The sequence below is a fragment of the Canis lupus genome, chromosome 3 (genome assembly GCF_003254725.2).
Source record: "Canis lupus dingo isolate Sandy chromosome 3, ASM325472v2, whole genome shotgun sequence".
NCBI classification, from domain to species: domain Eukaryota; kingdom Metazoa; phylum Chordata; class Mammalia; order Carnivora; family Canidae; genus Canis; species Canis lupus.
The window spans coordinates 33,529,859-33,554,859 of NC_064245.1; the positions used below are offsets into that span (position 1 = coordinate 33,529,859).

At 37.0% G+C, this 25,001-nt stretch overlaps 1 protein-coding gene and 1 long non-coding RNA gene across 2 annotated transcripts in view; one reads left to right on the forward strand and one right to left on the reverse strand.

The window, feature by feature from the left end:
• Positions 1-42: 42 nt before the first annotated feature.
• Positions 43-13,774, forward strand: LOC125754795 (uncharacterized). Its single transcript, XR_007409637.1, has 2 exons — positions 43-194; positions 12,824-13,774. It is a non-coding gene; the product is annotated as an uncharacterized LOC125754795 (long non-coding RNA).
• A 5,799-nt stretch (positions 13,775-19,573) lies between these two features.
• GABRA5 (gamma-aminobutyric acid type A receptor subunit alpha5) overlaps positions 19,574-25,001 on the reverse strand; it is an 82,106-nt gene continuing 76,678 nt past the window's right edge. The window contains 2 exon segments of the mRNA XM_025437893.3: positions 19,574-20,860; positions 24,538-24,749. Coding sequence (XP_025293678.1) covers positions 20,558-20,860; positions 24,538-24,749 — 515 coding nt within the window. The 3' untranslated portion in view covers positions 19,574-20,557.

A 25,001-nucleotide genomic window follows, 5' to 3' on the forward strand; every position in this document is an offset into this window, starting at 1 on the left:
GGAGGAGAGAGAGACGGCGGGGGCGGGTGGGGGCGGCGGCTCCAGGGAGCATGCGCGGTGTTGGCTCCTGGCTTGGCCTCTCCTCTCTCCATCTTCAGCACCAGAGAAATTGACAGTTCCACTCGGGCGCGCGGGACTCGCCTGCAATTCCCCGCAGTTCACAGGAAGAGAAAGGAAAATAAAAAGCATAAGAGGTAAGGTTGGGGATTAATCCTCTCAACCAAAGCACACGCACTTCTGTGAATATCGAACGTCTCCCCCCAATGCACGCTATTTGTTTGGAGTTTTTGCTGCAGGTCTAGACTCCGAGTTTGAGGGAAGACCCGGCCGGCCTGCAGGGCCGCGGGGGGAGCCGCATCTCTCCGCAGGCGGGGAGGAACCCAGGAAGCCGCTGACTGGCATCTTCGCTTGAGGATGCTCTGGTGGCGTCCCTGAGAAATACCTCGGGACTTCTTCCATGGCCTCGCTTCACCTCCTCCAGGCGCCGGGAGCGGAGGAGTCACCGTGCTGCACGGCGCTGCACCGCTGCGTCCCTTCTGCATCTTCTCTCTCTTGCTTCTGAATTTTCTGTTTGAATAGAATCTCTGCCGCTCCCCAAAATTATTCTTCTGAATTGTACTATGATGTTTCACAGTTGTTTTAAAAAAAAAAAACAAAAACCCTTTCCTCCTCACTTAAAAATATTATCAAGAGAACACATACAACAAAATGCACTCATCTTAAAATTATAGCTCAATGACTTTCTACACAGGTAGGGGCCGTATGCATAGGAATAGCATGCCTGTATCACCCCCACAAGGATTTAGGACATTTCCAGGTGCTCCTTCCCGGTCGCCGGGTCATCATCCCAGTCAGTAATAAACACTAGTCTGGTTCCTGTCACAGTAGATAGACTCTTTCCTGTTCTTGAGGCTCACATAGAATCATGTAGTAGGTTCTATGTAACATGTGGTTTATTTCACCCAACGTCTGCAAGCCGCATTCATTCCTTATGCTTTATTGCTGCACGTAGTACTTCGTTGTGGTATTCCATATACTACATATTGTTTAGCTGATATGGACACATTGGTACCTTTTTTTGGTGGAAATATGTGCTTATTTCTCTTAGCTATCTGACTAAAAATGGAATTTTTAGATCACAAGGAAGGTATAAGTTCAGTGATAATAAATAATACTAAAGAGATTTTCAAAGTAGTATCAATTTACCACTTAATTAGCTAACAATGAATTCCACATATAGCTCCAGTGAAATGTAGCTTTATCATTTTTTAAGTTATAGCCATTCTGATGTTTTATTCTAATTTTAATTTCACTGAGCTCCTTTCAAATTCTTACTAGCCATTAGAATATCTTTTGTGAAATACCATTCAAGTTTTTTGCCCATTTTCAAACTAGCCTGGTCACCTTCTTTTTGTTATTAGAAGCTCATTATGTATTTCTGATATCCCTTTAATGTGTGTGTGATGAATATCTTCTCTCAGTTAACAATTTGCCTTTACATTCTCTGAATACTGTTTTAGGAACATGATTGCTTTGTGTCCTATGTAACAAATCACTGCCTACTCAGCCTTTGTAGATGTATCCTACCAAGTTTTCTTCTGAAAGCTTTAGAAGGAAACTCCTCTTTTAAGTCGAGATTTCATTTCTAATTAGTTTTAGTATGTGATTTTATTTATGAATCATTGTCTATTCTTATGCTGGCAACTAACTGACCTAGAACGATTTATTTAAAACATCGTCTTTTCCCCACTGAATTTGCATAAATCAGGTGACCATATATGAATGCATCTTCTTTGCTGAGCTCTATTCTCTTGATCTCTTTGTTTCTATTACACTTTTTAAGATGACTAAAGCTTAAAAAATAATTCTTAAAATATTATTTTTAGCATTCTGAATTTACTTCTTTGGTTGTTCTAGGCTGGCTGTTTGCATTTCCATAGAAGTAAACTTCCCCCTCTCGAATTTTTAAAGTATTTACTCCTAAATTTTTCACAAGTTCAAAAAGAAACTGATAACAATAATACAAAGATTCCATATAATACAATCTACAGTCCATAGTTGAATTTTAGTAATCACTCCAATTGCATCTTCAAAAGCATTTCCCCTCATATACTCCAAGATCCCATTCAGGGTCACACAATTTATCAGTTATGGGGTCCCTTTAGTCTATTCTTTTTTTTTTTTTTTTTTTTTAATTTTTTATTTATTTATGATAGTCACACAGAGAGAAAGAGAGAGAGGCAGAGACACAGGCAGAGGGAGAAGCAGGCTCCACGCACCAGGAGCCCGATGTGGGATTCGATCCCGGGTCTCCAGGATCGCGCCCTGGGCCAAAGGCAGGCGCCAAACCGCTGCGCCACCCAGGGATCCCTCCTTTAGTCTATTCTTAATCTAGGACATTTCTTGTCCTTTTAAAAATCTTTCTCTACTGATGGTTTCAGTAGAGAAAGTGATTTTGTAGAATGCATCTCAGTTTAGGCCTATCTGCTGTTTCCTCATGCTCAGATTCAAGTTATGCATTTTTGGCAGAAATCCAGCATAAATAATGTTGCTTTTCTCAGTACATCACATAAGGGGCACATAATGTTGGTTTGTCCTATTCTGGATCTTGTGGATCACTTGGTTAAATTAGTATCTGTCTACTTCTCCACTGAAGTTATTTTTTTTTTCTTTTTGAATTGTTAACTATTCTTTAGGACAAATCTTTGAAAGCATTTAACTATTTTAGTTTTAGCTTGCATCGGTGGTTCTTGCCTGCTAGTTTTAAGGATTTATTTATTTAGTTGAGAGAGAGAGAGAAGCGCAAGTTGGGGGAGGGACAGAGGGAGAGAATCTTTCAAGCAGACACTCAGATGAGCTGGGACCCAGGTTGGGGCTGGATTCCAGAACCAGGTCAGATTATGACCTGAGCCTAAACCAAGAGTCAGGGAGCTCAGCGGACTGAACTGCCCAGGTGCGCCACCTGCTGGTTGTAAAGGGTGATTTCTGTTGTTCCCTTCTACATTTATGAGTTATTATATTATAAAAAGGAAGCATTTTTTCTCTTATTATTTTCTGCATGCACTTATAGTTTCTTGTTTTATTCAAAGTATTTTAATACCTTGTTGTAATTATATATTATTATTCTCATGCTATCCAAGATTTAGACAGTAGGAGCCTCTTCAAGCTGACTCCTAACTCTTTTTATTATGTCCCCAGTATATTTTTGAACACATTTTTAGTTTGGGGTGCGAGAAGATTTTCAATGCCCACTCCTAATTTCCTTCTCTAGCCCTTGAAAGTCACAATTTCTTCTGGTTCCTTTTAATTGAGAATTATATTCAAGAAACAAGATCTAATTGTTCTAATGTACCATTGATGAGGCTTTCTAGAAGAGTGAGCTAGAAGATAAACATTCTATATATATATTATACTGAACTACACTACACTATTATAGAATATTATATCATATATCATATCATATTATGTTATAGAATTAATGAGTACTGATGGTTCCCATAGTATTCTTCCTTGCCTTTGCACTTTTTTTAAAAGATTTATTTATTTATTTAGTTAGTTAGTTAGTTAGTTAGTTAGTTAGTTATGATAGAGAGAGAGAGAGAGAGACTGAGGCAGAGACACAAGAGGAGGGAGAAGCAGGCTCCATGCCAGAAGCCCGACGTGGGACCCCATCCCAGGACCCCAGGATCACGCCCTGGGCCCAGGCGGTAAACCGCTGAGCCCTGAACCACCCAGGGATCCCCTGCCTTTGCACTTCTATCTGTAATTCTCTTCTTCCACATTGAAACTTCCAATTCTCAACAAAGTAATATATAAATTTGCTCAATCCTACAATGCAGGAGAGAGTGTTTTAGAATTACTATAATCATACTACAATGAAAAGCAGATCTCTAGATTGAATTCAAGATTTCTTTTCAGATCTTTTTGTCCTCTTTAAGCTAAGAATACAAGGGGATAGTCAAAATATTGTGTTCAAAGTTATTTGGCTTAGGTTTTTTTGTCTTTCTTCCCCCAATGTGGGTATGGTATTAATTTAAACTGGAGCAGACTTCATTTGTTTCTATTTGTATTCAACTTAAGAGTTTTTTCCGGGATCCCTGGGTGGCGCAGCGGTTTAGCGCCTGCCTTTGGCCCAGGGCGCGATCCTGGAGACCCGGGATCGAATCCCACATCGGGCTCTCGGTGCATGGAGCCTGCTTCTCCCTCTGCCTATGTCTCTGCCTCTCTCTCTCTCTCTCTCTCTCTCTCTCTGTGACTATCATAAATAAATAAAAATTAAAAAAAAAAGAAAAAAAAAAGAGTTTTTTCCATTCGTGATGAATTTAAGTGTATTTTTAATATGTACAATATTAAAGTCAAAACTATACAAAAAAGGAATAAGAATACCCAGAAAAGTCTCATTTCACCCCATCTCTTCCATTTGCCCCTCACCACACATAGCTTTCTTGTATATAACCTAGTCTATGAATGTCTGCTTCATGTTTTCCTTTTCTACCTTTCTTTTTTTTACAAAAGATAAATAGGTGGATGACTATTTTCTCATTCCCTTCCTTTTTTTTTTTTTTAATTGCATGCTAGGTAAAACTTTACACATGTTGTTTCTTGGACTTCTTCAATAATATATCTTGGAAAACACTCTACAACAGTTAATGCATCTCTTAGTCATTTTATGTAGCTACTCTGTGAGTAAATATTACTCTTTTTAAATCATTCATCTTTGTTGGGGAATTTTAGTAGTTTCCAATCTTTCGCAATTGCATATAATGCTGGATTACATAAGCTTTTTCATGTCTATTTTCATCCTTTTGGAGATATGTCCATTTCCTTCATTTTCGTATATTTATATATATTTATTTACTTACATAAAATATAAATATCTTATATTTTAGAAAATTGTCTTCCCATGCCCTTTGAGCATTTTTCTGTAAGATGTCTTCATATCTAAAAAAAAAAGATGTCTTCATATCTTGTCCTTACACTTTAATAATTTATACTTTTATATATTATAGCTATTTTTCTATAGTATACGTTACAAATAATTCCTTCCCATTTGTCATATTTCATTTGACTTGCTTAGATTTTTCTCATTATGTAAATTTTAAAATATTTTTGTAGTCAAATCTATCAATATTTTATTGATCTCCATTATTAGATACTAAATTTCTATATGTAATTGGATCTGTCTTTGAGTATGCATTGAATTCCAATGGCTGTTTTACTACTAATGTGCTAGTACCACCATTTTAATTATAGGGGAGACTTTGTACTATGTTTTAACATTCATTTGGGTTAGCGATAGCTCTTAGTCTTCTTGTACGGTATTTTCATGATTTCTCACATATTTTTTTTCCAAATTAACTTTATTCTCAACTTGTAGAGCTACAAAAAACAAACAAACAAAACAAAACAAAACAAAAAAACAACCCACCTTTCTTAATTTGTTTTTATTACTCATTTTACTGGAGTTCTATTAAAGGGAAAAATTAACTTAGGGAGAATCAACATCTTTATGATGTTGAGTTGTCCTAGACAGTAACAGGGAATATTTTTTAAATTTAAATTCAGTTAATTAATATATAGTGTACTATTAGTTTCAGAGGTAAAGTGATTCATCAGTTTTATATGATACCCAATGCTCATTACATCCTGTGCCTTCCTTAATGTCCATCACCATCCCCCCACCTCCCTCCCCTCCAGCAACCCTCAGTTTGTTTCCTATGTTTAAGAGTCTTTTATGGTTTGTCTTCCCCTCTGATTTGTCTTGTTTTATTTCTCCGTCCCTTCCCCTATGATCCTCTGTTTTGTTTACTAAATTTCATGTACAAGTGAAATCATATGATAATTGTCTTTCTCTGATTGACTTGTTTCATTTAACATAATACTCTCTAGTTCCATTCATGTCATTGCAAATGGCAAGATTTCTCTTTTTTGGCTGAGTAGTATTCCATATATATATATATATATATATATATATATATATATATATATATAAAAAACACCTCCTTTTCCATTCATCTCTTGATGGACATCTGGGTTCGTTCCATAGTTTGGCTATTGTGGACATTGCTGCTGTAAACATTGGGGTGCGGGTGCCGCTTTGGATCACTGCATTTGTATCTTTAGGGCAAATACCTAGTAGTGCAATTGCTGAGTCATAGGTAGCTCTATTTTCAGCTTTTTGAGGAACCTCCATACTGTTTTCCAGTGTGGCTGTACCGGCTTGCATTCCCACCAAGAGTGTAAGAGGATTCTCTCTTCTCCACATCTTTGCCAACATTTGTCATTTCCTGACTTGTTAATTTAAGCCATTCTGACTGGTGTGAGGTGGTATATCATTGTGGTTTTGATTTGTATTTCCCTGATGCCAAGAAATAAAGAGCATTTTTTTCCTGTGTCTGTTAGCCATTTTTATGTTTTCTTTGGAGAAATGTCTGTTCACATCTTCTGCTCATTACTTTTTTTTAAATATTTTTTTATTTACTCATGAGAGACACAGAAGCAGAGACATAGGCAGAGGGTATAGTAGGCTCCCCACTGAACAGAGAGTTTGATGCAGGACTCGATCCCAGGACACCAGGATCACGCCCTGAGCCGAAAGCAGATGCTCAACCACTGAGCCACCCAGGTGTCCCTTCTGCTCATTTCTTGATTGGATTATTTGTTCACAGATTTAGAGTTTGACAAGTTCTTTATACATTTTGAATACCAGCCCTTTATGTGATTAGACATTTACAAATGTCTTCTCCCATTCTGTAGGTTGTCATTGGTTTTGTCAACTGTTTCCTTTTCTGTGAAAAGCTTTTTATCCTGAAGTTCCAATAGTTAATTTTTGCCTTTGTTTCCCTTGCCTTTGGAGATGTGGCTAGCAAGGAGTTGCTATAGCCAAGGTTACAGAGGTCGCTGCCTATGTTCTGCTCTAGGATTTCAATGAATTTCTATCTCACATTTAGGTCTTTCATCTATTTTGAGTCTATTTATGTGTATGGTGTGGGGAAATGGTCCAGTTTCATTCTCTTGCCTGTGGCTGTCCAATTTTCCCAGCACCAATTGTTGAAGAGACTGTCTTTTTTTCCATTGGATATTCCTTCCTGTTTCTTTGGAAGATTAACTGACCATAGAGTTGAGGGCCCATTTCTGGGTTCTTCTTTTGTTCCATAATCTATGTGTCTGTTTTTGTGCCAGTACCACACTGTCTTGATGATCACAGCTTTGTAGTACAGCTTGAAGTCCAGAATTGTGACGCCATCATCTTTGGATTTCTTTTTCAACATTCCTTTGGCTGTTCCAGGTTTTTTCTGATTCCCTTGATTTCTCTTTCTTCTGTCTTATTGTTAATATATAGAAATGCAACTGATTTCTCTGGATAGATTTGATATCCTGCCACTTAACTGAATTCCTGTATGAGTTCTAGCCAGAAACCAAATGTTTCTATCTCAGACACACAACCTGTTTTGAGCCTCCAAACTCTGCAGAGTTCTGCAGCCCCACACTGGGACCCCACGGAAGGGAGGTGGGTCTTGCTAGGGTTCTGTCCCTTGTTCAGCCCCTACTTAGAGAGTGCCCAACCATGTTGCAGTTTATGGTAACACTGAGCTGACAGCCCACTCCTGGGCTTGCTGATTGTGGCCGACTTCCTCACTCCAATACCTGGGAACTCTGCTGCACTCAGGCCCCCGTTCTTTCTTTGACCCCAGGGATCCTGAGACCATATTGTCCCACCTAGGATTCCATTCCCCTTCACCACCTGAACATCTTTCAGGTAGGGATGTACCTCACCAAGCAGACTTCTAAAAGTTCTGATTTTGTGTTCTGCTGCTATTTCACTTTCTGGTAGTTGGCTTAGGGAGGCTCCCCCTCAATCCCCTGTAGTTTATCTTCTGATATATTGTCTTAGATTCACTTCCCTGCACCTTCTACCTCGCAGAAAGTGGTCACTTTGATATTTGTAGAATTGCAGCAATTCTTAGATCACCTGTTAGTTCATAGGCGTTCAGAATGATGTGATAGCTATCTAGCTGAATTTCAAGGACCAGACGAAACCAGGGTCCCTACTCCTCTGTCATCTTCCTCCCTCCCCTGTGTATTAGTTTCTTGATCAATTTGTTTTCTTTTCTCCTATGGGAAATGGGTTCTTTAAGCTAAAGCTATCTTTAATGAGGTTAATTTCAGTAAACTGTATTTCCTCCAAGAACTCGTCCATGTTTCTGAATAATGGTATGCTAAGTAGTCTCTTTTTGTTTTGACTTCTTTATGTTTTTCTCTGTATATATAGTATCACTTCTTATTTTGGGTGTGATTCCCTTTTTTCCCTAAATGGATTGTACATTTCATTTTATTTATCACCAGAGTTTTGGTTCATTAGTTAGATCTACTGTTTTTATGTGTTCTACATCACTAATTTCTGCTTTTATCTTTATTATACTTACCTTGTGCTTTCTTTTGGTCTATTTAATTGTTCTACTTCTAGCTTTTGGAGTGAGAATTTAATTCTTTCTTTTTGCATTTTTTCATTCTTATTGATATAAGTATTTAAGAATAAGATTTTTCTCCTGATGTGCCTTAAAAGTATCCCATAGATTTTTATGTATCATTTACAATTACATTTGAACATTTTTTTTGGTAATTTTGGTATTTTTTAATCTCCTTTTCATTCTTGTACTATTTAATAGAAGAATTTTTACATTTCTAGTTGGAAGAGACTTTTTTGAACTTTGTATTTAACTTCTAGTTTTATTACTAATGGCCAAAGTACTGTTCATGAAATTTCTACTTTAAAGAGATACTGTTTTTTTTTAATATCGTGAATAACCTAATAAGTGATTAATTTTGCTGCTGTTCCATGTATATTTGAGAAGAAAGTATATTCTTAATTATGAGTGTGTAATATTCAATATATGTCCATAAGACCTACTTCATTCTAGTGTTTAGGGTTTTTTGTTTTGTTTTGTTTCATTTTTTACCTTATTTACTTTTTGTCCTCTTGCTTTATTTTGCCCTAATATTGGTGTGTTAAAGTTTTTAATATTTATGTATTTATAATCTCTGTCTTCTTTCATCTCTTCCAGTATCTACTTTGTGTGGGTGATCATTGTCCTCTTTAGTGTATTTCTAGATATTCTAACTATTATATCTTGCAGTTGTGGCTTGTCATGTTCAATCACTTTACGCCTGAATGCTTCCTTGGCTGATGCCAGGATTTCTTCTAATTTTCATTTGTTTACCTTGTATATCTTTGCTGTTACTTTTATATTTGGTTTGGACCAGTATGTTTTGTGGGCATTTCTTCTATAGAACATAAGATTGAGTTCTGCTTTTAGAGCCTACTTAAAACTATTTTCTTTTTGATAGAAGAGGTGAGTCTTTCACCTTTATAAGACTCATTTTGGTACCAGGTCTCAACTTTCTCTATGTGTATCATATGCCTTCTTTGTTCTTTTTGGATTTCATTCTGGAATACATTTTATTTTCCACTTCAGCTGTTTTGAATGCCTTTCTTTTTGCCTATTACCTCTACAACAGTCAAGATCTTCCCCTTTCTCTCTTCATTCTGTGCTCATTCTTCAGTTTTATTCTTTCTGCTTTGTCACAGTATTTAACATTTGTATACTATTCTCCTACCCTCATTCCCACCCTTTGAATTTTTAATCCAAAATTTAATATATTAAATACTCATGATCAGTTATTTTAACATAGGTTCCTGAGGCTTGCCAGGATTAAAAGGAATAAAATATTTACTTCATTGAAAATAATATGAGTACACTGAATATCCTAACTCCAATCAGACACCCTCCTCCTGCTACATCACAGTCTATAATTGTCCAAGACTTTGTTTTTATCTTTTATTTTCTTTCTACACATTTAACAATGTTCAAATTATTTTTGTGTTAGATTCACAACACGTTCACAACATTTTTGCTCATGTTTCTTTCTTCCTATCATAACTTCCTTCTAAGATCTGTTTCCATCTTCTAGAAGTTTCTTTAGTGAAGATCATTTTGCATTAAATCTCAGACTTTATTAACCTAAATATGTCTCCACTGTATTTTCTTTCTTAAAAATATAGTTGTCTTGGGTATAGAATTCAATTTGAAAGTGATTTTCTCTTAACTCTCATTATCTTCTGGTTTCTCATATGCAATGGAGAAAAGAGATATCAATTTAACATTTATTTGGTCTTTTTTTCCTCTGTACTTCTTTTAAATTTGGAAAGCAAGGCAGTTTTAACTAATTAAGCATTTTTAATTCTATATAATTGCAGATTCACATGAACTTGTAAAAAATAATACAGAGAAATCTCATGTATCCTTTAATAAATTTCTTCCTTAGGTAACAACTTAATAAATGATGGTATAATATTATAGCCAAGGTATTAACATTAATACAATCAAGATGTAGAATACTTCCCTTACCACTGGGATCTCTCATGTTGCCTTTTTATAGCTATCCCCACTCATTTCCACTTCCACCTTTGGCACACCAACTTATGTTACCTTATGTCATATTTATTCCACAGAAATCTTGATCACTTTTCCCATACAAAAAAAAAAAAAAGGAAGAGATTCGAATGCCATGAATATTTTACCTGGAAGGAAAGATGTCCAGACGTTTGAATCTGTTCTATTTCATGGGCTGTGGCCACTGGTGTGGCTGGATAACCAGAGACTTGGAGGGAATATGGCTGGAATGTTGGCAACAAGGTGGTCTGGGGAAGATGTATATGGAAAGAACTTTTCATATGTGCAGTGAAGGAAGACATATGTCTCATGAGAATGCTCACCAACAGATGACCTTAGCAGAGATGACTTTTAATAAGTGCATAGACAGTATGACCCATGCTTGGGATACTAGACAGCTTCTTTCTTCAGCTACTTATGTCATAGACCAGTAGGTGAATGAACAAAGAAGCCATGATGGCAAGAATAGAAGTTGTGCATAGACTCAGCAACATGGGCTTTTACTCAAATAGGGCAACATGGCTACAGCCACTGCCAAGAGCACAATCATCCAGCAGCAAGGAACTACACCGAGTCCTCAATATAGCACCAGTTCACATAGTGATCAGTTGGCTAGCTGGAGGTGGGTTGATTACTTTGGATTTTCCATTATAAAAGGGGAAGCATTCTGTTCTTATTGGAAAAGATACTTATTCTGGATATGAAGTTGCTCTCCCTGCCCATAATACTGTGTCAAAACTGCTTTCCATGGACTTAACAGAATTCCTTATCCACCAGCATGGTATACCAGACAGCATTGCTTTTAATCAAGAAATTCATTCACAACAAATTTATTATGACAATGGGCCCATACTCATGAAATTCGTTAGTCTTAATATATTTCTCATTATCCTACAACAGCTTTCTTAATAGAATGGTGGAATAGTAGTATAAACTAAATGTGTGTATTCACCTAAAATTCATATGTTGAAATATTAATCCCACTGTGATGGTATTCAGAGGGCCTTTGGGAGGTTATTAGGTCATGAGAGCGGAGCCTTCATGATGCAATTAGCGTCTACAGAAGAGAGTTGCAAGGCTTGCTTTCTTTCTCTCTGCTCTCCTTTATAATGAGGATACAATGAGAAGAGCCATTTGAAAACCAGTAACTGGGCTCTCAGCAGACTCTGCTAGCACCTTGATTTTAGGCTTCCCATTATTTAGAACTATGGAAAATAAGTGTTTGTTGTTTCAGCCACCCAGTCTCTGGTAATTTATTATAGCAGCCAGAACTAACTGAGACAAATACCCTTTGAAGACTCAGCTTCATAGCTGGTTAATTGGCAATACCTAGCAAAATTTTAGTTCCCATCCCCTTGACCTTGGACTCTGCTAGTCTAGAGCTCTCAGTTCCAAAGGAAGGAATGCTTCTACCAAGGGACATAATGATTCCATTGAGGACTAAAAGATGAGACTGGAAACCCACCATTTTGAGCTCCTCATGCTTCTAAATCAATAGGCCAAAAAAGAGTCAATTCTGGCTAGATTGACTAACCCTGATTGCCAAGGAGAAATTGGATTACTTTTCCACAATGGAAATAAGAAACAATATATCTGGAATACAGGAGATCTCTTAGGATATCATTTTGTACTCTCATATCCTGGGATTATAGCCAATGGAAAGCTCCAAGAATCCAGTTGAAGCAGGACAACTAATAGCAGACACCTTTCAGGACTAGATCTAGTTCACCCCATCAGCTGAAATGTTTGCTGAGAGTTAAGCAAATATGAAATTATTTGTGGAAGGAGGTATTTTTAAATACCAGCAACAACCATGAGGCCAGTTTCAGAAATGAGGACTAATGGTTACAAATATTTCTTCTTTATTTTGGTGTGAATATTTTCGTATGTGTATACAAATATTTTTGGGTTTTTTTCTCTTTATTATTCTCTCATCTAATATAACATGTATTGATAGTAGTTAATTTTATATATCATTAAGTTATAATATATCGAGATGAATGTAAAGCAACCAAAGATTTTTTTTACTCATCTGGGGAAAGTGTTGGTGTATTTTTGGTTGTCGGTGGATTAGTTGTTTCAAATTATGCAGAGATATAACTTTGTTATTATCTTTATTTAGAGATTCAGGTTTGGAATGGTATACATTTCTAGTAAAGCATGGAATTTCCAGGTAGATACTATAAGTAGAAAATAACCATTTTAAACTGCTAAGCATTCCCAGGGCCAAGACAGAGTCCATAGCCAAATGCAAAAAAGGGAAAAAGTCAAGCTTTTCTTTAAAAGTTCCCATAGCCTATCTTTTGTCACATGGATTTAAGTTAAAAGTTAAAAATTCTAACTAAGTGTGTGTTTAAAAATTGTTTTAGGGGCAGCCTGGGTGGCTCAGCAGTTCAGCGCCACCTTCGGCCCACGGTGTAATCCTGGAGTCCTGGGATCAAGTCCCACATCGGGGTCCCTGCATGGAGCCTACTTCTCTCTCTGCCTGTGTCTATGACTCTCATTCTCTGTGTCTCTCATGAATAAATAAATAAAATCTGTAAAAAAATTATTTTAAATAGGGACAGGGCATACTGAATTTAAGATTAATTCATTTGAAAATAAAGTGCACATCTCCTAAAATACCCTAATTCAAATTGGTCTAGAAGATATGTTGCAAATTCAAAAGTCCACAGGGTGAGGTAGGTTTCACACTGGAGATGACTGAAGCAGAGGGAGGGGGAACTATGGAAACCTGCAGAGTGGATTCCCTGCTAAGGGCAGGATGAACACATGCCTTGATTTGCTCAAGGTAGTTTTCATTTATGCCTGTTGTCCTGGTGTAATGATCAGTATTCAGCCCCTCTTAAAAGTAACCTCAATAGGTACATAATTAAATTCCACTGTGTTTAGAAAACATACTTTTATTTTTCAATCTCCTTAAAATTGTCAAGACTTGTTTCATGGTACAGAAAATGCGCTATCCAGGAGAATGGTGCATGTGCATTTTAATAGAATACCTGTATTTTCTGCAGCATTCTATAGATACCAATCAAGTTAAGTTATTTTTGTCTTCTGCATCCTTGCTGATGTTCTGACTACTGTTCTATCAGTTATTGAGAGTGGAGTATTGATATTTTCTACTATTGTTGTTGAACTGTCTGCTTCTCCTTTCAATTCTGTCACTTTTTGCTTCATATACTTCATATATTTTGGGGTTCTGTTAAGTATATACCTGTTTTTGATTTTTATATATGCTGATGAATTGAATGTTTTATCATTATAAATGTCTCACTTTGACAGTAGTAACATTTTTTGTATTAAAGTTATTTTTTCTGATATTGGTATAATCATGCCAGTGCATTTTTGGTTACTGTATGCATGCATGGTATATATTTTTTATCCTTTACTTTCAATCTACTTGTGTTTTTTAATCTAAAACCTGTCTCTGATTGACAGCATTTAGTTGGATCTTAAAAAAAAAACTCAGTTGACAATCTCTGCCTTTTGATTGGAATACTAAATACATTTTCTTCAATGTAATTATTGATATGATTAGATTTACATTTTCTGTTTTGCTATTTGTTTTCTCATATCCTTTGTCTCCGTGTTACTTGTATTTGCCTTCTTTTGTATTAGATATTTTCTAGTGCACCATTTTAATTCCTTTTAGCACTGCCTTATGGCCTTCATGGTTTCTGATGAGTAGTTAGTTGTTAAGCTTGGGAGGATCCCTTGTACGTGAGAAGTCTTTTCTTTTGTTGCTTTCAAGATTCTTTCTATGTCTTTGGTGTTCAATGGCTCAATTATAATGTGTCCAGGTGTAGATCTCTTAAAGTTTACTATACTTAGAGTTGGTTGAGTCTCTTTGATGTGCAGATTAATATTTTTATCAATTCTAAGAAATTTTGACCATTATTTCTTCAAGTATCTTTTCTTTTTCTTTCTTCTCTTCTGGAATTCCCATTATGCACATGTTGGTCCATTTAATGGTGTTCCACAGGTATCTTAGGCTTGGTTTATTTTCTCCATTCTTTTTCTTTCTGTTCCTCCGACAATAATCTCTATTACCTGTCTTCAAGTTTGCTAGTTCTTTCTTCTACCTGCTCAAACCTGATATTGTGACCCCCTAGTGAATTTTTCATTTCAGTTATTATTTTCTTTAATTATAGAATTTCTATTTGATTCTTAATAAAAAATGATTTCTCTCTCTATTGGTATTACCTATTTGGTGAAATATTGTCCAACTTTTACTTATGGCTTCCTTTTCTTTGATTATATTTATAAAAGCGCATTAAAGTCCACCTACTAAGTCAAACATCTAGACACCCTCAGAGTCAGTTTCTTTGGATTGTTTTGTTTCCTGTACAGGCTGTACTTTCCTGCATCTTTGCATATCTCATAATAGTTGTTGAAAACTGAACATAATAGATGTATATTTTAGTAACTTTGAAATCTGATCATCCTTCCCACCTCCCCACTGTTTGTTGTTGTAGTACCTTTTTTGTTGTTGGGGATGAGATTTGTGGGTTTTTTGGAGACTCCTCAGGATAAGTTCTATAGTGTTTGTATTGCATTGTATTGTGAAGTCTCTGTTTTAATTCTTGGTTAATTTTAGTTCTTGCTTCTTGTGTGGCTTTCCTGCTTCAGCATAGCTCTCTCCGCAATTTCATTTAATCCTGAACATGCAAATAACATTCTAGATCCCCCAGAAATATGTCAGAGGTGCTCCTAGCCCACTGTGGACATGTAATTACCTAGATCTTCTTTTTAAATTTTTGTCTGGGGTCCTTATTGCCCAGCTGATATCACATCCTTAGGAAGCCATGTAATGTACCTTCCCTGACTGCTACTGGTTTCTACTGTTATCAACTACACCCTGGGAATAAAGCTTTTCCATGAAGCTCCAAGTCAGGTCAAATAGTGGCAAAGCCCTAGAGAAAGGGTTTTTTGTGGAGTTCCAAATCACATTAGCCCCCTCTGGTGGCAGCAAGGCTATTGTCTTCATGTTATCATTCTAAAGAGTTGGTAGGGAGAGGGGAGTATCCCTAAGTTAAAATGTCACAGACTTCTCTGTTCTAACTTAGGTTTAGTAGTTTTTCTTCAATAAATACTTTTAGTTTGTGTCTTTGGTTAAATTTCCAGAGTTCTGGAATGATTGCTTTTGGTACTCTTGCCAGTGTTGTCATTTTTTTTGACAGGAGAGAATTTACTGAAGTACTCACTCTACCGTCTGGAAGTCTCACCCGTGGATAATCAATTTTATAGTCACTCCAACTTAGGGGTTAGCCTGTTAGTCAAACCAAGCTGATTGTCACCATGGGGGGATGTGTTCCTACTAGTGTTGTTATTTGAAATATGGGTAAGTTCATAAAAATCCTGAAATTTTTATTTTATACCTTAAGAAAATATTTTCCATAAGTGGAATACAACTACCCTTACCCAAAGAGATTTCATGACATTCAGTCCACCCACTTTCTAGTATCTATTCCCTCTATTAGTTCACCTTCATTGAGCACCTGTCACTGCCCTGGAAAAATGCTGGCTACTAGAGAGGCAATGGTAGCAAAAAGAATAAAGAATGTAGAATAAGAGTGACTTAAATTAGTATTGTCAATTACAGCTCATTCCAAAATTTGCTTTCTAAGATTATACATTATAAAATGTAATTTCTGATCTTTGGTTTTGTTTGTCATTCATGTAAACTCAGAAAAGCTAAGGAAATACATTTCTCCAGACTTTTATATTAGGGAAATTCTAAGCAGTAAATATTTTTGAATCACAGGTTTCCATAAAGAACCCACGCTCATTTCAAGATAAGATATAGGGCATCTGAGTTTGGGATTGAGATAATCTATTGAAAATGACAGTGACAAACATAATCATGCAAATCTTTGATGAAATGAACCTTTTGCACATTTTAAAACCATTACTTTATATCACTGCAAACCTGGCAAGTAATTGCAATGATCAGAGTTATTCATATTCAAATTTTCACCATGTTTGCTCATGGCATTGATTGTCCCAGATGTGCTAGTTTTGTAAAAAAGACATTAAGACTAATTTTTAAATATTTAAAATACTGTTTTCACTGAGAGAACTGTGGCATTTCCAATTTTCAAAAAATAGTTCTTTTTGATTTGAAACCAGCTCTTACAACGGAAGTTAATGTTGATTGAAGACTTGATGTCATTGTAGTTATGTTTTCTCCTTGAGGTAAGACCCCTCCCAATGCAGTAACCATAATCATTTACATCAGTGCTCTGGAAGGAGCAATCATATCAAGATACTTGGCTCCAGTTAATCAGTGCTTCTCCCCGCCCCCCATTTCCTTTCTCCACCCATTCCTGCGCCCTGCTTCTTCCTTCCCTACTACTTCCTCCTTACCATTTTCCCCACTCTCTGTTTCTCCTCTTTTAGATGGGGCAGGGGGAGGGTGGGAGAGTCCTGCACTGACAGATCTATTCTATCAAAAGGAGGTTCTAAGACCACAGAAATACATAATTTTTATATATAAAAAATAACAGACGTAAAGGTCATGCTTTTGGGGGCACCTGAGTGGCTCAGTCATTTGGGTGTCTACCTTCAGCTCAGATCATGATCCCGGGGTGTTCTGGGATAAAGCCCACATTGGGCTCCTTGCCTGGAGAGGAGCCTGCTTGTCCCTTTCTCTTGATCAAATAAATAAAATCTTTAAAAAATTTAGAAAAGTCATGCTTTCAGTGCCCAAAACAAAAACAAACCAAAATATCCTTTAAGGTGTTCCTAATAGATAATAATTCAACCAGAGCACAAAGCAAAATTTTTCATTTTAGGTTACATTTTTGTTCTAAATCAACTTCCATCTGGAAACAGTCACATGGCATTGTGAAAACAGAGTTAGGAACTATGAGAACTAAAATCTAGGCCTGCATTTTCTTCTAACATGTGATATGATTTGAGCCAATGGATTAATCTTTTTGGGTTTCAATATCTTTATTTGTAAAACAGATTTCTCATTTACCATACCTATTTCCCATACCTTGTTCCATAGGAGACATAGAACACTATTTCTAAGGCATTCACATACAAATAGGTTAGAAGATTTACAACCTATTTATCAACCTTCAATGAGATGGGATAGTGCTTGCTATGCCATTTTATTATTTTATTTATTTATTTTTAAATAATAAATTTATTTTTTATTGGTGTTCAATTTGCCAACATACAGAATAACACCCAGTGCTCACCCCGTCAAGTGCCTCCCTCAGTGCCTGTCGCCCAGTCACCCCCACCCCCCACTCTCCTCCCCTTCCACCACCCCTAGTTCATTTCCCCAGAGTTAGGAGTCTTTAATGTTCTGTCTCCCTTTCTGATATTTCCCACCCATTTCTTCTCCCTTCCCCTCTATTCCCTTTCACTATTATTTATATTCCCCAAATGAATGAGACCATATAATGTTTGTCCTTCTCTGATTGACTTATTTCACTCAGCATAATACCCTCCAGTTCCATCCACGTTGAAGCAAATGGTATTTGTCATTTCTAATGGCTGAGTAATATTCCATTGTATACATAAACCACATCTTCTTTATCCATTCATCTTTCGATGTTGCTATACCATTTTAACTTTGACAGTTATTTTAGAAGGATTTGAACCCAATTATTATATACAAGCATTAGTCAAAGCCTGCCCAAGATAGATCCATAGATTCCTGAGAAATACAGAAGTAATTGCTGACTTATTAAAATATTATATTTATGGTAATGTCAAAAGAGATACATTTAAATACATACCCTCATTCTAAAAGTAGAGCACTGTGAGTTATAATTATTTCCAAATTTTTTTATATCTTGCCTTATCATTTTTCTCAAGGTGATTCTTTATTACATCTTCATTAAAAATAAAACACTGAAATATTTACAATACAAAATCAGAGAGCAGAAAGCTTACGTGATCATTTTTAAGACTGAGCAGCATGTAAATGCAATAGGCGTATCTTCAAATTGGGATTCACCCAGCAGCGCTCCTAGGACTCCCTATAACAAAGGCTAGAACTTGTCAAGAAAATTATTGCAACTTGATATGGAAGACACTATTTTCCATTAGATGTTTAAAATGTCTGTATGTACAGCCATCTAGACCTAACTTATAATATGTTTTTCTCCAAGCCTCAATGCAATGCTAAACTATAAAGACTATATAGGAAGACTACAACTAAACAATCCATAAAATAGAAGCTTCATACTGAGCCAGGTTTGCCTTCTGCTATGGCAGGTTTATGCTGTGGTGTAAGGAAAAGCACACACATTATTCTACAAATATAACCCCATTTATAATAGAGAAATGCTTCTTGTTTGAGGATTTAAGAGCATCTTTTTGTTGACCTTTACCTTTCTATGTGTGATATCCTGAAACCAGGCAGAAATAATGAAAAATGGGCACTTAGGTCTTTGAAGAACAAAATGATCTCTCATAATACTCTAATTGAATATGGTAGCTGACCTTGAATCCCATGAAAACCCTTTTTAAGATTAATACTTGGAGTTCTCAATGAATGGATGTCAGGGGCATTTACATGGGTATTCAAGATGAAAGGTGTTGTTGAATATGTCTATGTGTATGTCCCTGGCCATGGCCATGTCTATCAAGCACAGTGAAATAAATTGGTATTAAAGAATTATGTATCATTATGTAGTCAATTTAGTCAGGCCTAATCTTGATACTGTTTGCTAACTATCATAAGTCCCCTTTATAATTCTGAGTCACAGAGAAGGCAGGAAGTATTCATTTTATATATGTCATTCCTGTAAATAGACGGTCCAAATGCAGTACTTTGTATCACTGTTCATAAACAGCAAAGGGAAGGAGCAAGGACTGAGTAGTTACTTTGCTCATAACAAGCACCCACTGTGGGAACATCCTCAGGTAGGATCCTATCAGATAGAGACCGATGTGACATATGTAATGGCAATGAACTTCTGGTTTTAGCTATTTACCCAGTTACCTATTTACTACTCTACTCTAGAGAATTAGATTGAAATAGACATGAATAACCAAGAGTTTTTTGCAAGCAAGTTCATGATTGGTTTTCTTTATGTCATTTTTAGGAAATGAGCCCCCCAAAATATGATTTTTTTTTAAAAAAAGACATTTATCCATAAAATCAGTTCATTTTTTATTTTTTAATGAACATTTAAAGTTCATATACAAAAGCTAACAGAGCAATAAGTCAATCATGAAATAAGTACAAGGAAATAAAATGGAAAATAACTCAATTACAATTTCTCACCACTGAAGCACTACACACTGGTTGTAGCGAGAGGTGGTCAATGTTTCAGCCAGTGAATGCATGGGCCGAAACCCAAGACTGTCATCACATCACTTTTTGTTTTAACAATTCCTTTTCTTTCTCTGATCAGTATTCAGTTGGGTAGGGTGGGGTGGGGAGAGAAATGTTTCTTTTCCTCAAAAAAGAAAAAAAAGATTTTTTAAGCAGTTAAATTTTTCCTTGGGGAAATATTTTATCTGTTAATCTATCATACCATATATTTCTGTTATTAAATTTATCTGCATAAATATTTGCCTAATCTATTTCTTAGTGTAATATCATGCAATATTTTCTAATTTCAGAATAGTAAGAATTATCAAAGGCAATTAGTTTTGTACTTAAATGTCCAGTTTCCTTTTTAATGAAAAATGTGCTCTTTCTGATTTGTTTCTTGCAAGAGAGTTGGTCAAGTAATAATCATGGAGCATTTCCTAAAATATTTATTTGCTGGGAAAATTTGTATGAAATGACATTTGAAGTATAAAAAACATTGTTAGGTAACACTTGGAACAGTTAAAAATATACTTATCTTGTTTGTAAACTATCAGTGTAAGATACTGAGTATCTGAGTGTCAGAGCCATTGTCTCCTGTTTTTCTAGAAAGTTGTTTGCTTTATTTATCAATGTGACATCTTTGAAACATCCAACATTATATATAGAAACATCAAGACAATATTATTTGTACATATTATTAAACATGCAAAAATTTCCTGAAAGATAGTGCCCGAATACGGAAAATTCCTCTGAGCTCAACCTCTCCTTGGTACCATTCTGCTGGAAGTATGGCTCTCTTGGAGTTTGGGAGTATGGTGGGTTATTTTGGAGAGGTAGCCCCTTTAATCACTGGTTCCCTATTCAAATATGTTGCCCAGTAAACTAAGTTGAAAGTGCCAAACAAGACTGGGAATACAATTCGGGACATTTTGTCAATCTTGCTGATGCTGTTGTAAGTCTTTTTGTTTTCAGAAGTCTTCTCTTCAGAAGGCTTTACTGAGGCTGACGATGCATTTGAGGTCACTGCTGGGGTCTGTTCCTTTGGGATGTTGGGGGGGTGGGTCATCTTCCCAGTAGTATAAGCATTTGTTGACTTATTTAGTATGAGTTCCCGCTCCTTTTTCTGCAAAATATAATAAGATTTTAAGGACATGCCATTTGCAGGTAATTGTCAACTCATTTTTGAAGATTCTAAAGGTTTATCTCTCAAAAGAGAGACAGAGAAACATCAGCTTAGCTCTGGGGGAGGGCAGTTCTCCAGACTTCTAAGCCTACAACCGCACATGGCCAGTCTTGAATAAGAAGTTCTAGAACAGGATAAATAATTTATGGTGAAAGATATCAAAATAGCAGTTGTCTTTGTTGAAGTGGATATTGGAAAGGGCTTAGTTGATTGGGAAGCGGCATGGTAAACTTTCTGGAGAGCTAGTGATTTTCTCTATCTTGATAGGGATTTTGTGTTACATAGGTGAACATGTTCATAAAAACTCAGCAAATGTATCCTTAATATCTGTGTATTTTACACTATGCAAGTTTTTCTTTGAAAGAATCAAATTGTAAACAAATATTGAACTCTTGTTAATAATATATAAATGTCCACAAGAACCAAAATGTGGAAGGAGCCTCGGTGTCCATCGAAAGATGAATGGATAAAGAAGATGTGGTTTATGTATACAATGGAATATTCCTCAGCCATTAGAAACGACAAATACCCACCATTTGCTTCAGCGTGGATGGAACCTGAGGGTATTATGCTGAGTGAAGTAAGTCAATAGGACAAGGACAAACATTATATGGTCTCATTCGTTTGGGGAATATAAAAAATAGTGAAAGAGAATAAAGGGGAAAGGAGAAAAGTGAGTGAGAAATATCAGAGAGGGAGACAGAACATGAGAGACTCGTAACTCTGGGAAACGAACTAGAGAGGGTGGAAGGGGAGGTGGGGGTGACTGGGTGACAGGCACTGAAGGGGGTGCTTGATGGGATGAGCACTGGGTGTTGTTCTGTATGTTGGCAAATTGAACACCAATAAAAAATGAATTTATATAAAAAATAATATATAAATGCACATGTATAAATATAAATATATTTAGTCATAAATGTACTATCCTCTAAAATTTACTTTGAAATGTATAAGAATATAAGATGGATTGAGAATGAGTGAATGCATGGATAGATAGATAATGGACAAATAGTAGTGACATGTGCATAGTAAAATGTGCATAGTAGAGAGATTTTCATTATAAAATTCTCTATACATTCCTGTCAGTTTGCAAATGTATATAATAAAATGTTGCAAAAAAATTCTGTTCCTTTAATATCATGCCATTAAATAAAATTTAATTGGAAAAACACATTCATTTGGGGAATATAAAAAGTAGTGAAAGGGAATAAAGGAGAAAGGAGAAAAAATGAGTGGGAAATATCAGAAAGGGAGACGGAACATGAGAGACTCCTAACTCTGGGAAACGAACTAGGGGTGGTGGAAGGGGAGGTGGGTGGGGGGTGGGGGTGACTGGGTGATGGGCACTGAGGTGGGCACTTGACGAGATGAGCACTGGGTGTTATTCTATATGTTGGCAAATTGAACACCAATAAAAAATAAATTCATAAAAAAAACACATATAATACCCAGTGCTCATCCCATCAAGTGCCCTCCTCAGTAACAAGAGACTAAATTAAAAGAAATATATGGAAAAGATAATAAGGAGAAAGGAAACACATGGAGCAAGGAGCAGGAGGAAGCAAGTGAAAAGAGAGGTAGAGTAAATGTGGAACCAGATGCAAAGAGCATGGTGACCACCTGGGGACATGGTGAGGTAGGCTACAATAGCCCGGCGCCAGAGTAGGGACCCCCTGGACAACTCTTCAGAAATATTATAGCTCTTCCACATACCAGTGATCATGTGTGTACCCACACTGGTCTGCCAGAAGAAACTATGAATTTATGACACTTCAACTGCACAGCACCTTCCAGGCTTAAGGGGCAGGACCCCCAGCACCACAGTCTTCTGGAGAACAACATGTAGTTTTGAAGTTCCACAAGACACTGAAGTGTGCTGCTTATTCTAAAAGAACAGCGTGAATCTAGGACTAGATAATCCATGTTAGCGTCATCTCTCCCATCTCTCCTTCTCCCTTCAGGTCTGGATCTACAGCAAATGGTAATAGCAGTGGAGGCAAATGTGAAATTGGTGGCTGACATAGATAGTGAGCTTATATGACAACATTTTGGGGCTCTCCAATCATCCCTTCCTGCTATACTCACAGACATGAGCCTGAAGGCCTCAATTCCCGTAACAGGTTGCTTTCCTACCCCGACTTGGCTATCTCCAGTTCACTGTCACATAGCCACCGAGACCCAGGCCCTTAGCAATCACTTAACTTCTGACAACACAGAGCTGGGTGTTGGGAAACCCTCTCTTCAAATTCCATTCATATTCTTCCCTTCACAAACCTCCTCAGTGGCTCCTTTTGTTTTTACCATCAGGAGCAGATGCTTTGGTCAAGAATCCCCAGTCTGCCTTTACAAGTGTTTTCCCTGGTCACCACCAATCATCCTCTATGGTCAGCTCACCACTATTCCCCCACTCCATCCCCAACCTCCAAAACACCCACTCCTGAGGTTGCTACTTGTCAAGGCCCTCCTTCTTGTCCCTTCTCTCTTAGGAAGGCCCAGCATGGATCCCTCCCGGGTCTTCCTCCAACTAGGGAAGCTGGACTTGGAAATGAGTTTTCTATGACTGAAACTCTGCCATGGGAGGGGACTCTTGGTGCTTGGAAGTAGGAAGAATTAGATAGATCAAGTTAACTCAGAACTTCTGACTTTTCCCAGGAAAGGAAATAGCTGTGTTAAATGCAAAAAGCAAGCATGAGGCCATCAATGAGACACAGCTGACTGTCCTCAACAAAAATAGCATCCTGGGTTGCTGTTCCTGGTTTGTGGCCCTGGTTGGGAGGTCAGGCCATACAATTTCGGTCTTCTATAATCCTTGCCAGGGCCCTCTTCATACTGACTTCTCATGGACAGATTTTTGATTTTCAAGGACAAATTTTTATATCTTCCACATGCTCTGTGCCTTCCTGATAACTTTGGCCTGCTCTTCTCTCAGAGCAAAAGCTTTGCCTATTTGTTTAATGCATGGTATAATTAATAGTTTATCACGTGCTGTTCCTTTTTTGTTCCACATAGGTTATTCTCATCTCCCCAAGGACATGGTTCAGCTTAGAATTCTGTGTAATCTTTTTTTCTTCAACTATTCCTTAGATTCAGGCACCAATCACCTTCTAAATACCCAATGTTTAATTGCTTTGAACAGAGTAATGCTTTTGATAATTAATGTGCATCTTTTAAGTGAACCAAATAATCTCCTCAGTGGAACTGGGTATGTTTTGCTGCTTCCAGTAGGTCACATCCTCTCCTCACATCCTTAAAGCCACTCTGCAGAAGATCTACTGCATGGTTAGGTGACAAAGCAATGAGCAAAAGAATGTATAATTCAAAACTGGACAAGTAGTCATTGAACAGACAGGAGACACTTTAGCAAAAATAACAGTCCTAAGTCTAAACAAGCCCAAGCCATTCACATGGCATCAGACCTTTTGCTTGATCAATGCAGATGATTCAAAACAATTCAGGACCTGATGCAATAAGACTTGATAGGGACCCTGAACATATGGAAGGGGCCATTTTTTCATGGAGGGGGGGTGCGACATAGAGAGGAGAAACACCTGTCTTGTATTTGATATTTTATGTCAGGCACATTTTCTTTGGAGGAAAGGGGAAAATGCAGTCAGTACCTTGACCTTGGCTGCTTCTGAGGCTTTTTTGCCATCCCACGCCCAGCCTCTCTTTGTGAAATAGTTGACGGTGGCAAACTCGATCAGCGCGGAGAACACAAAAGCGTAGCACACAGCTATGAACCAGTCCATGGCTGTCGCATAAGCCACTTTGGGCAGAGAGTTCCGAGCACTGATGCTGAGGGTCGTCATGGTCAGCACTGTGGTCACCCCTGTGGTTGTTAGTGACAGGGGTCAGGCAAGGGGAATGGAAACAGGAATCAGTACTGACACCGAGACCCCAGTAGAACACCTTGACCATGACAGATGAAGATAGGAAAGGAACTGGTTATTTTTATCCCTAGAAAGAGCCTCCCTTTCTATTTTCATAACACTTAACATACTCATGGCATTTATAATATTGCTTATTTTATTTATCTTATTACTTGGCTCCTTCCTCTGGAATATAAACTGAGGAGGGTAAG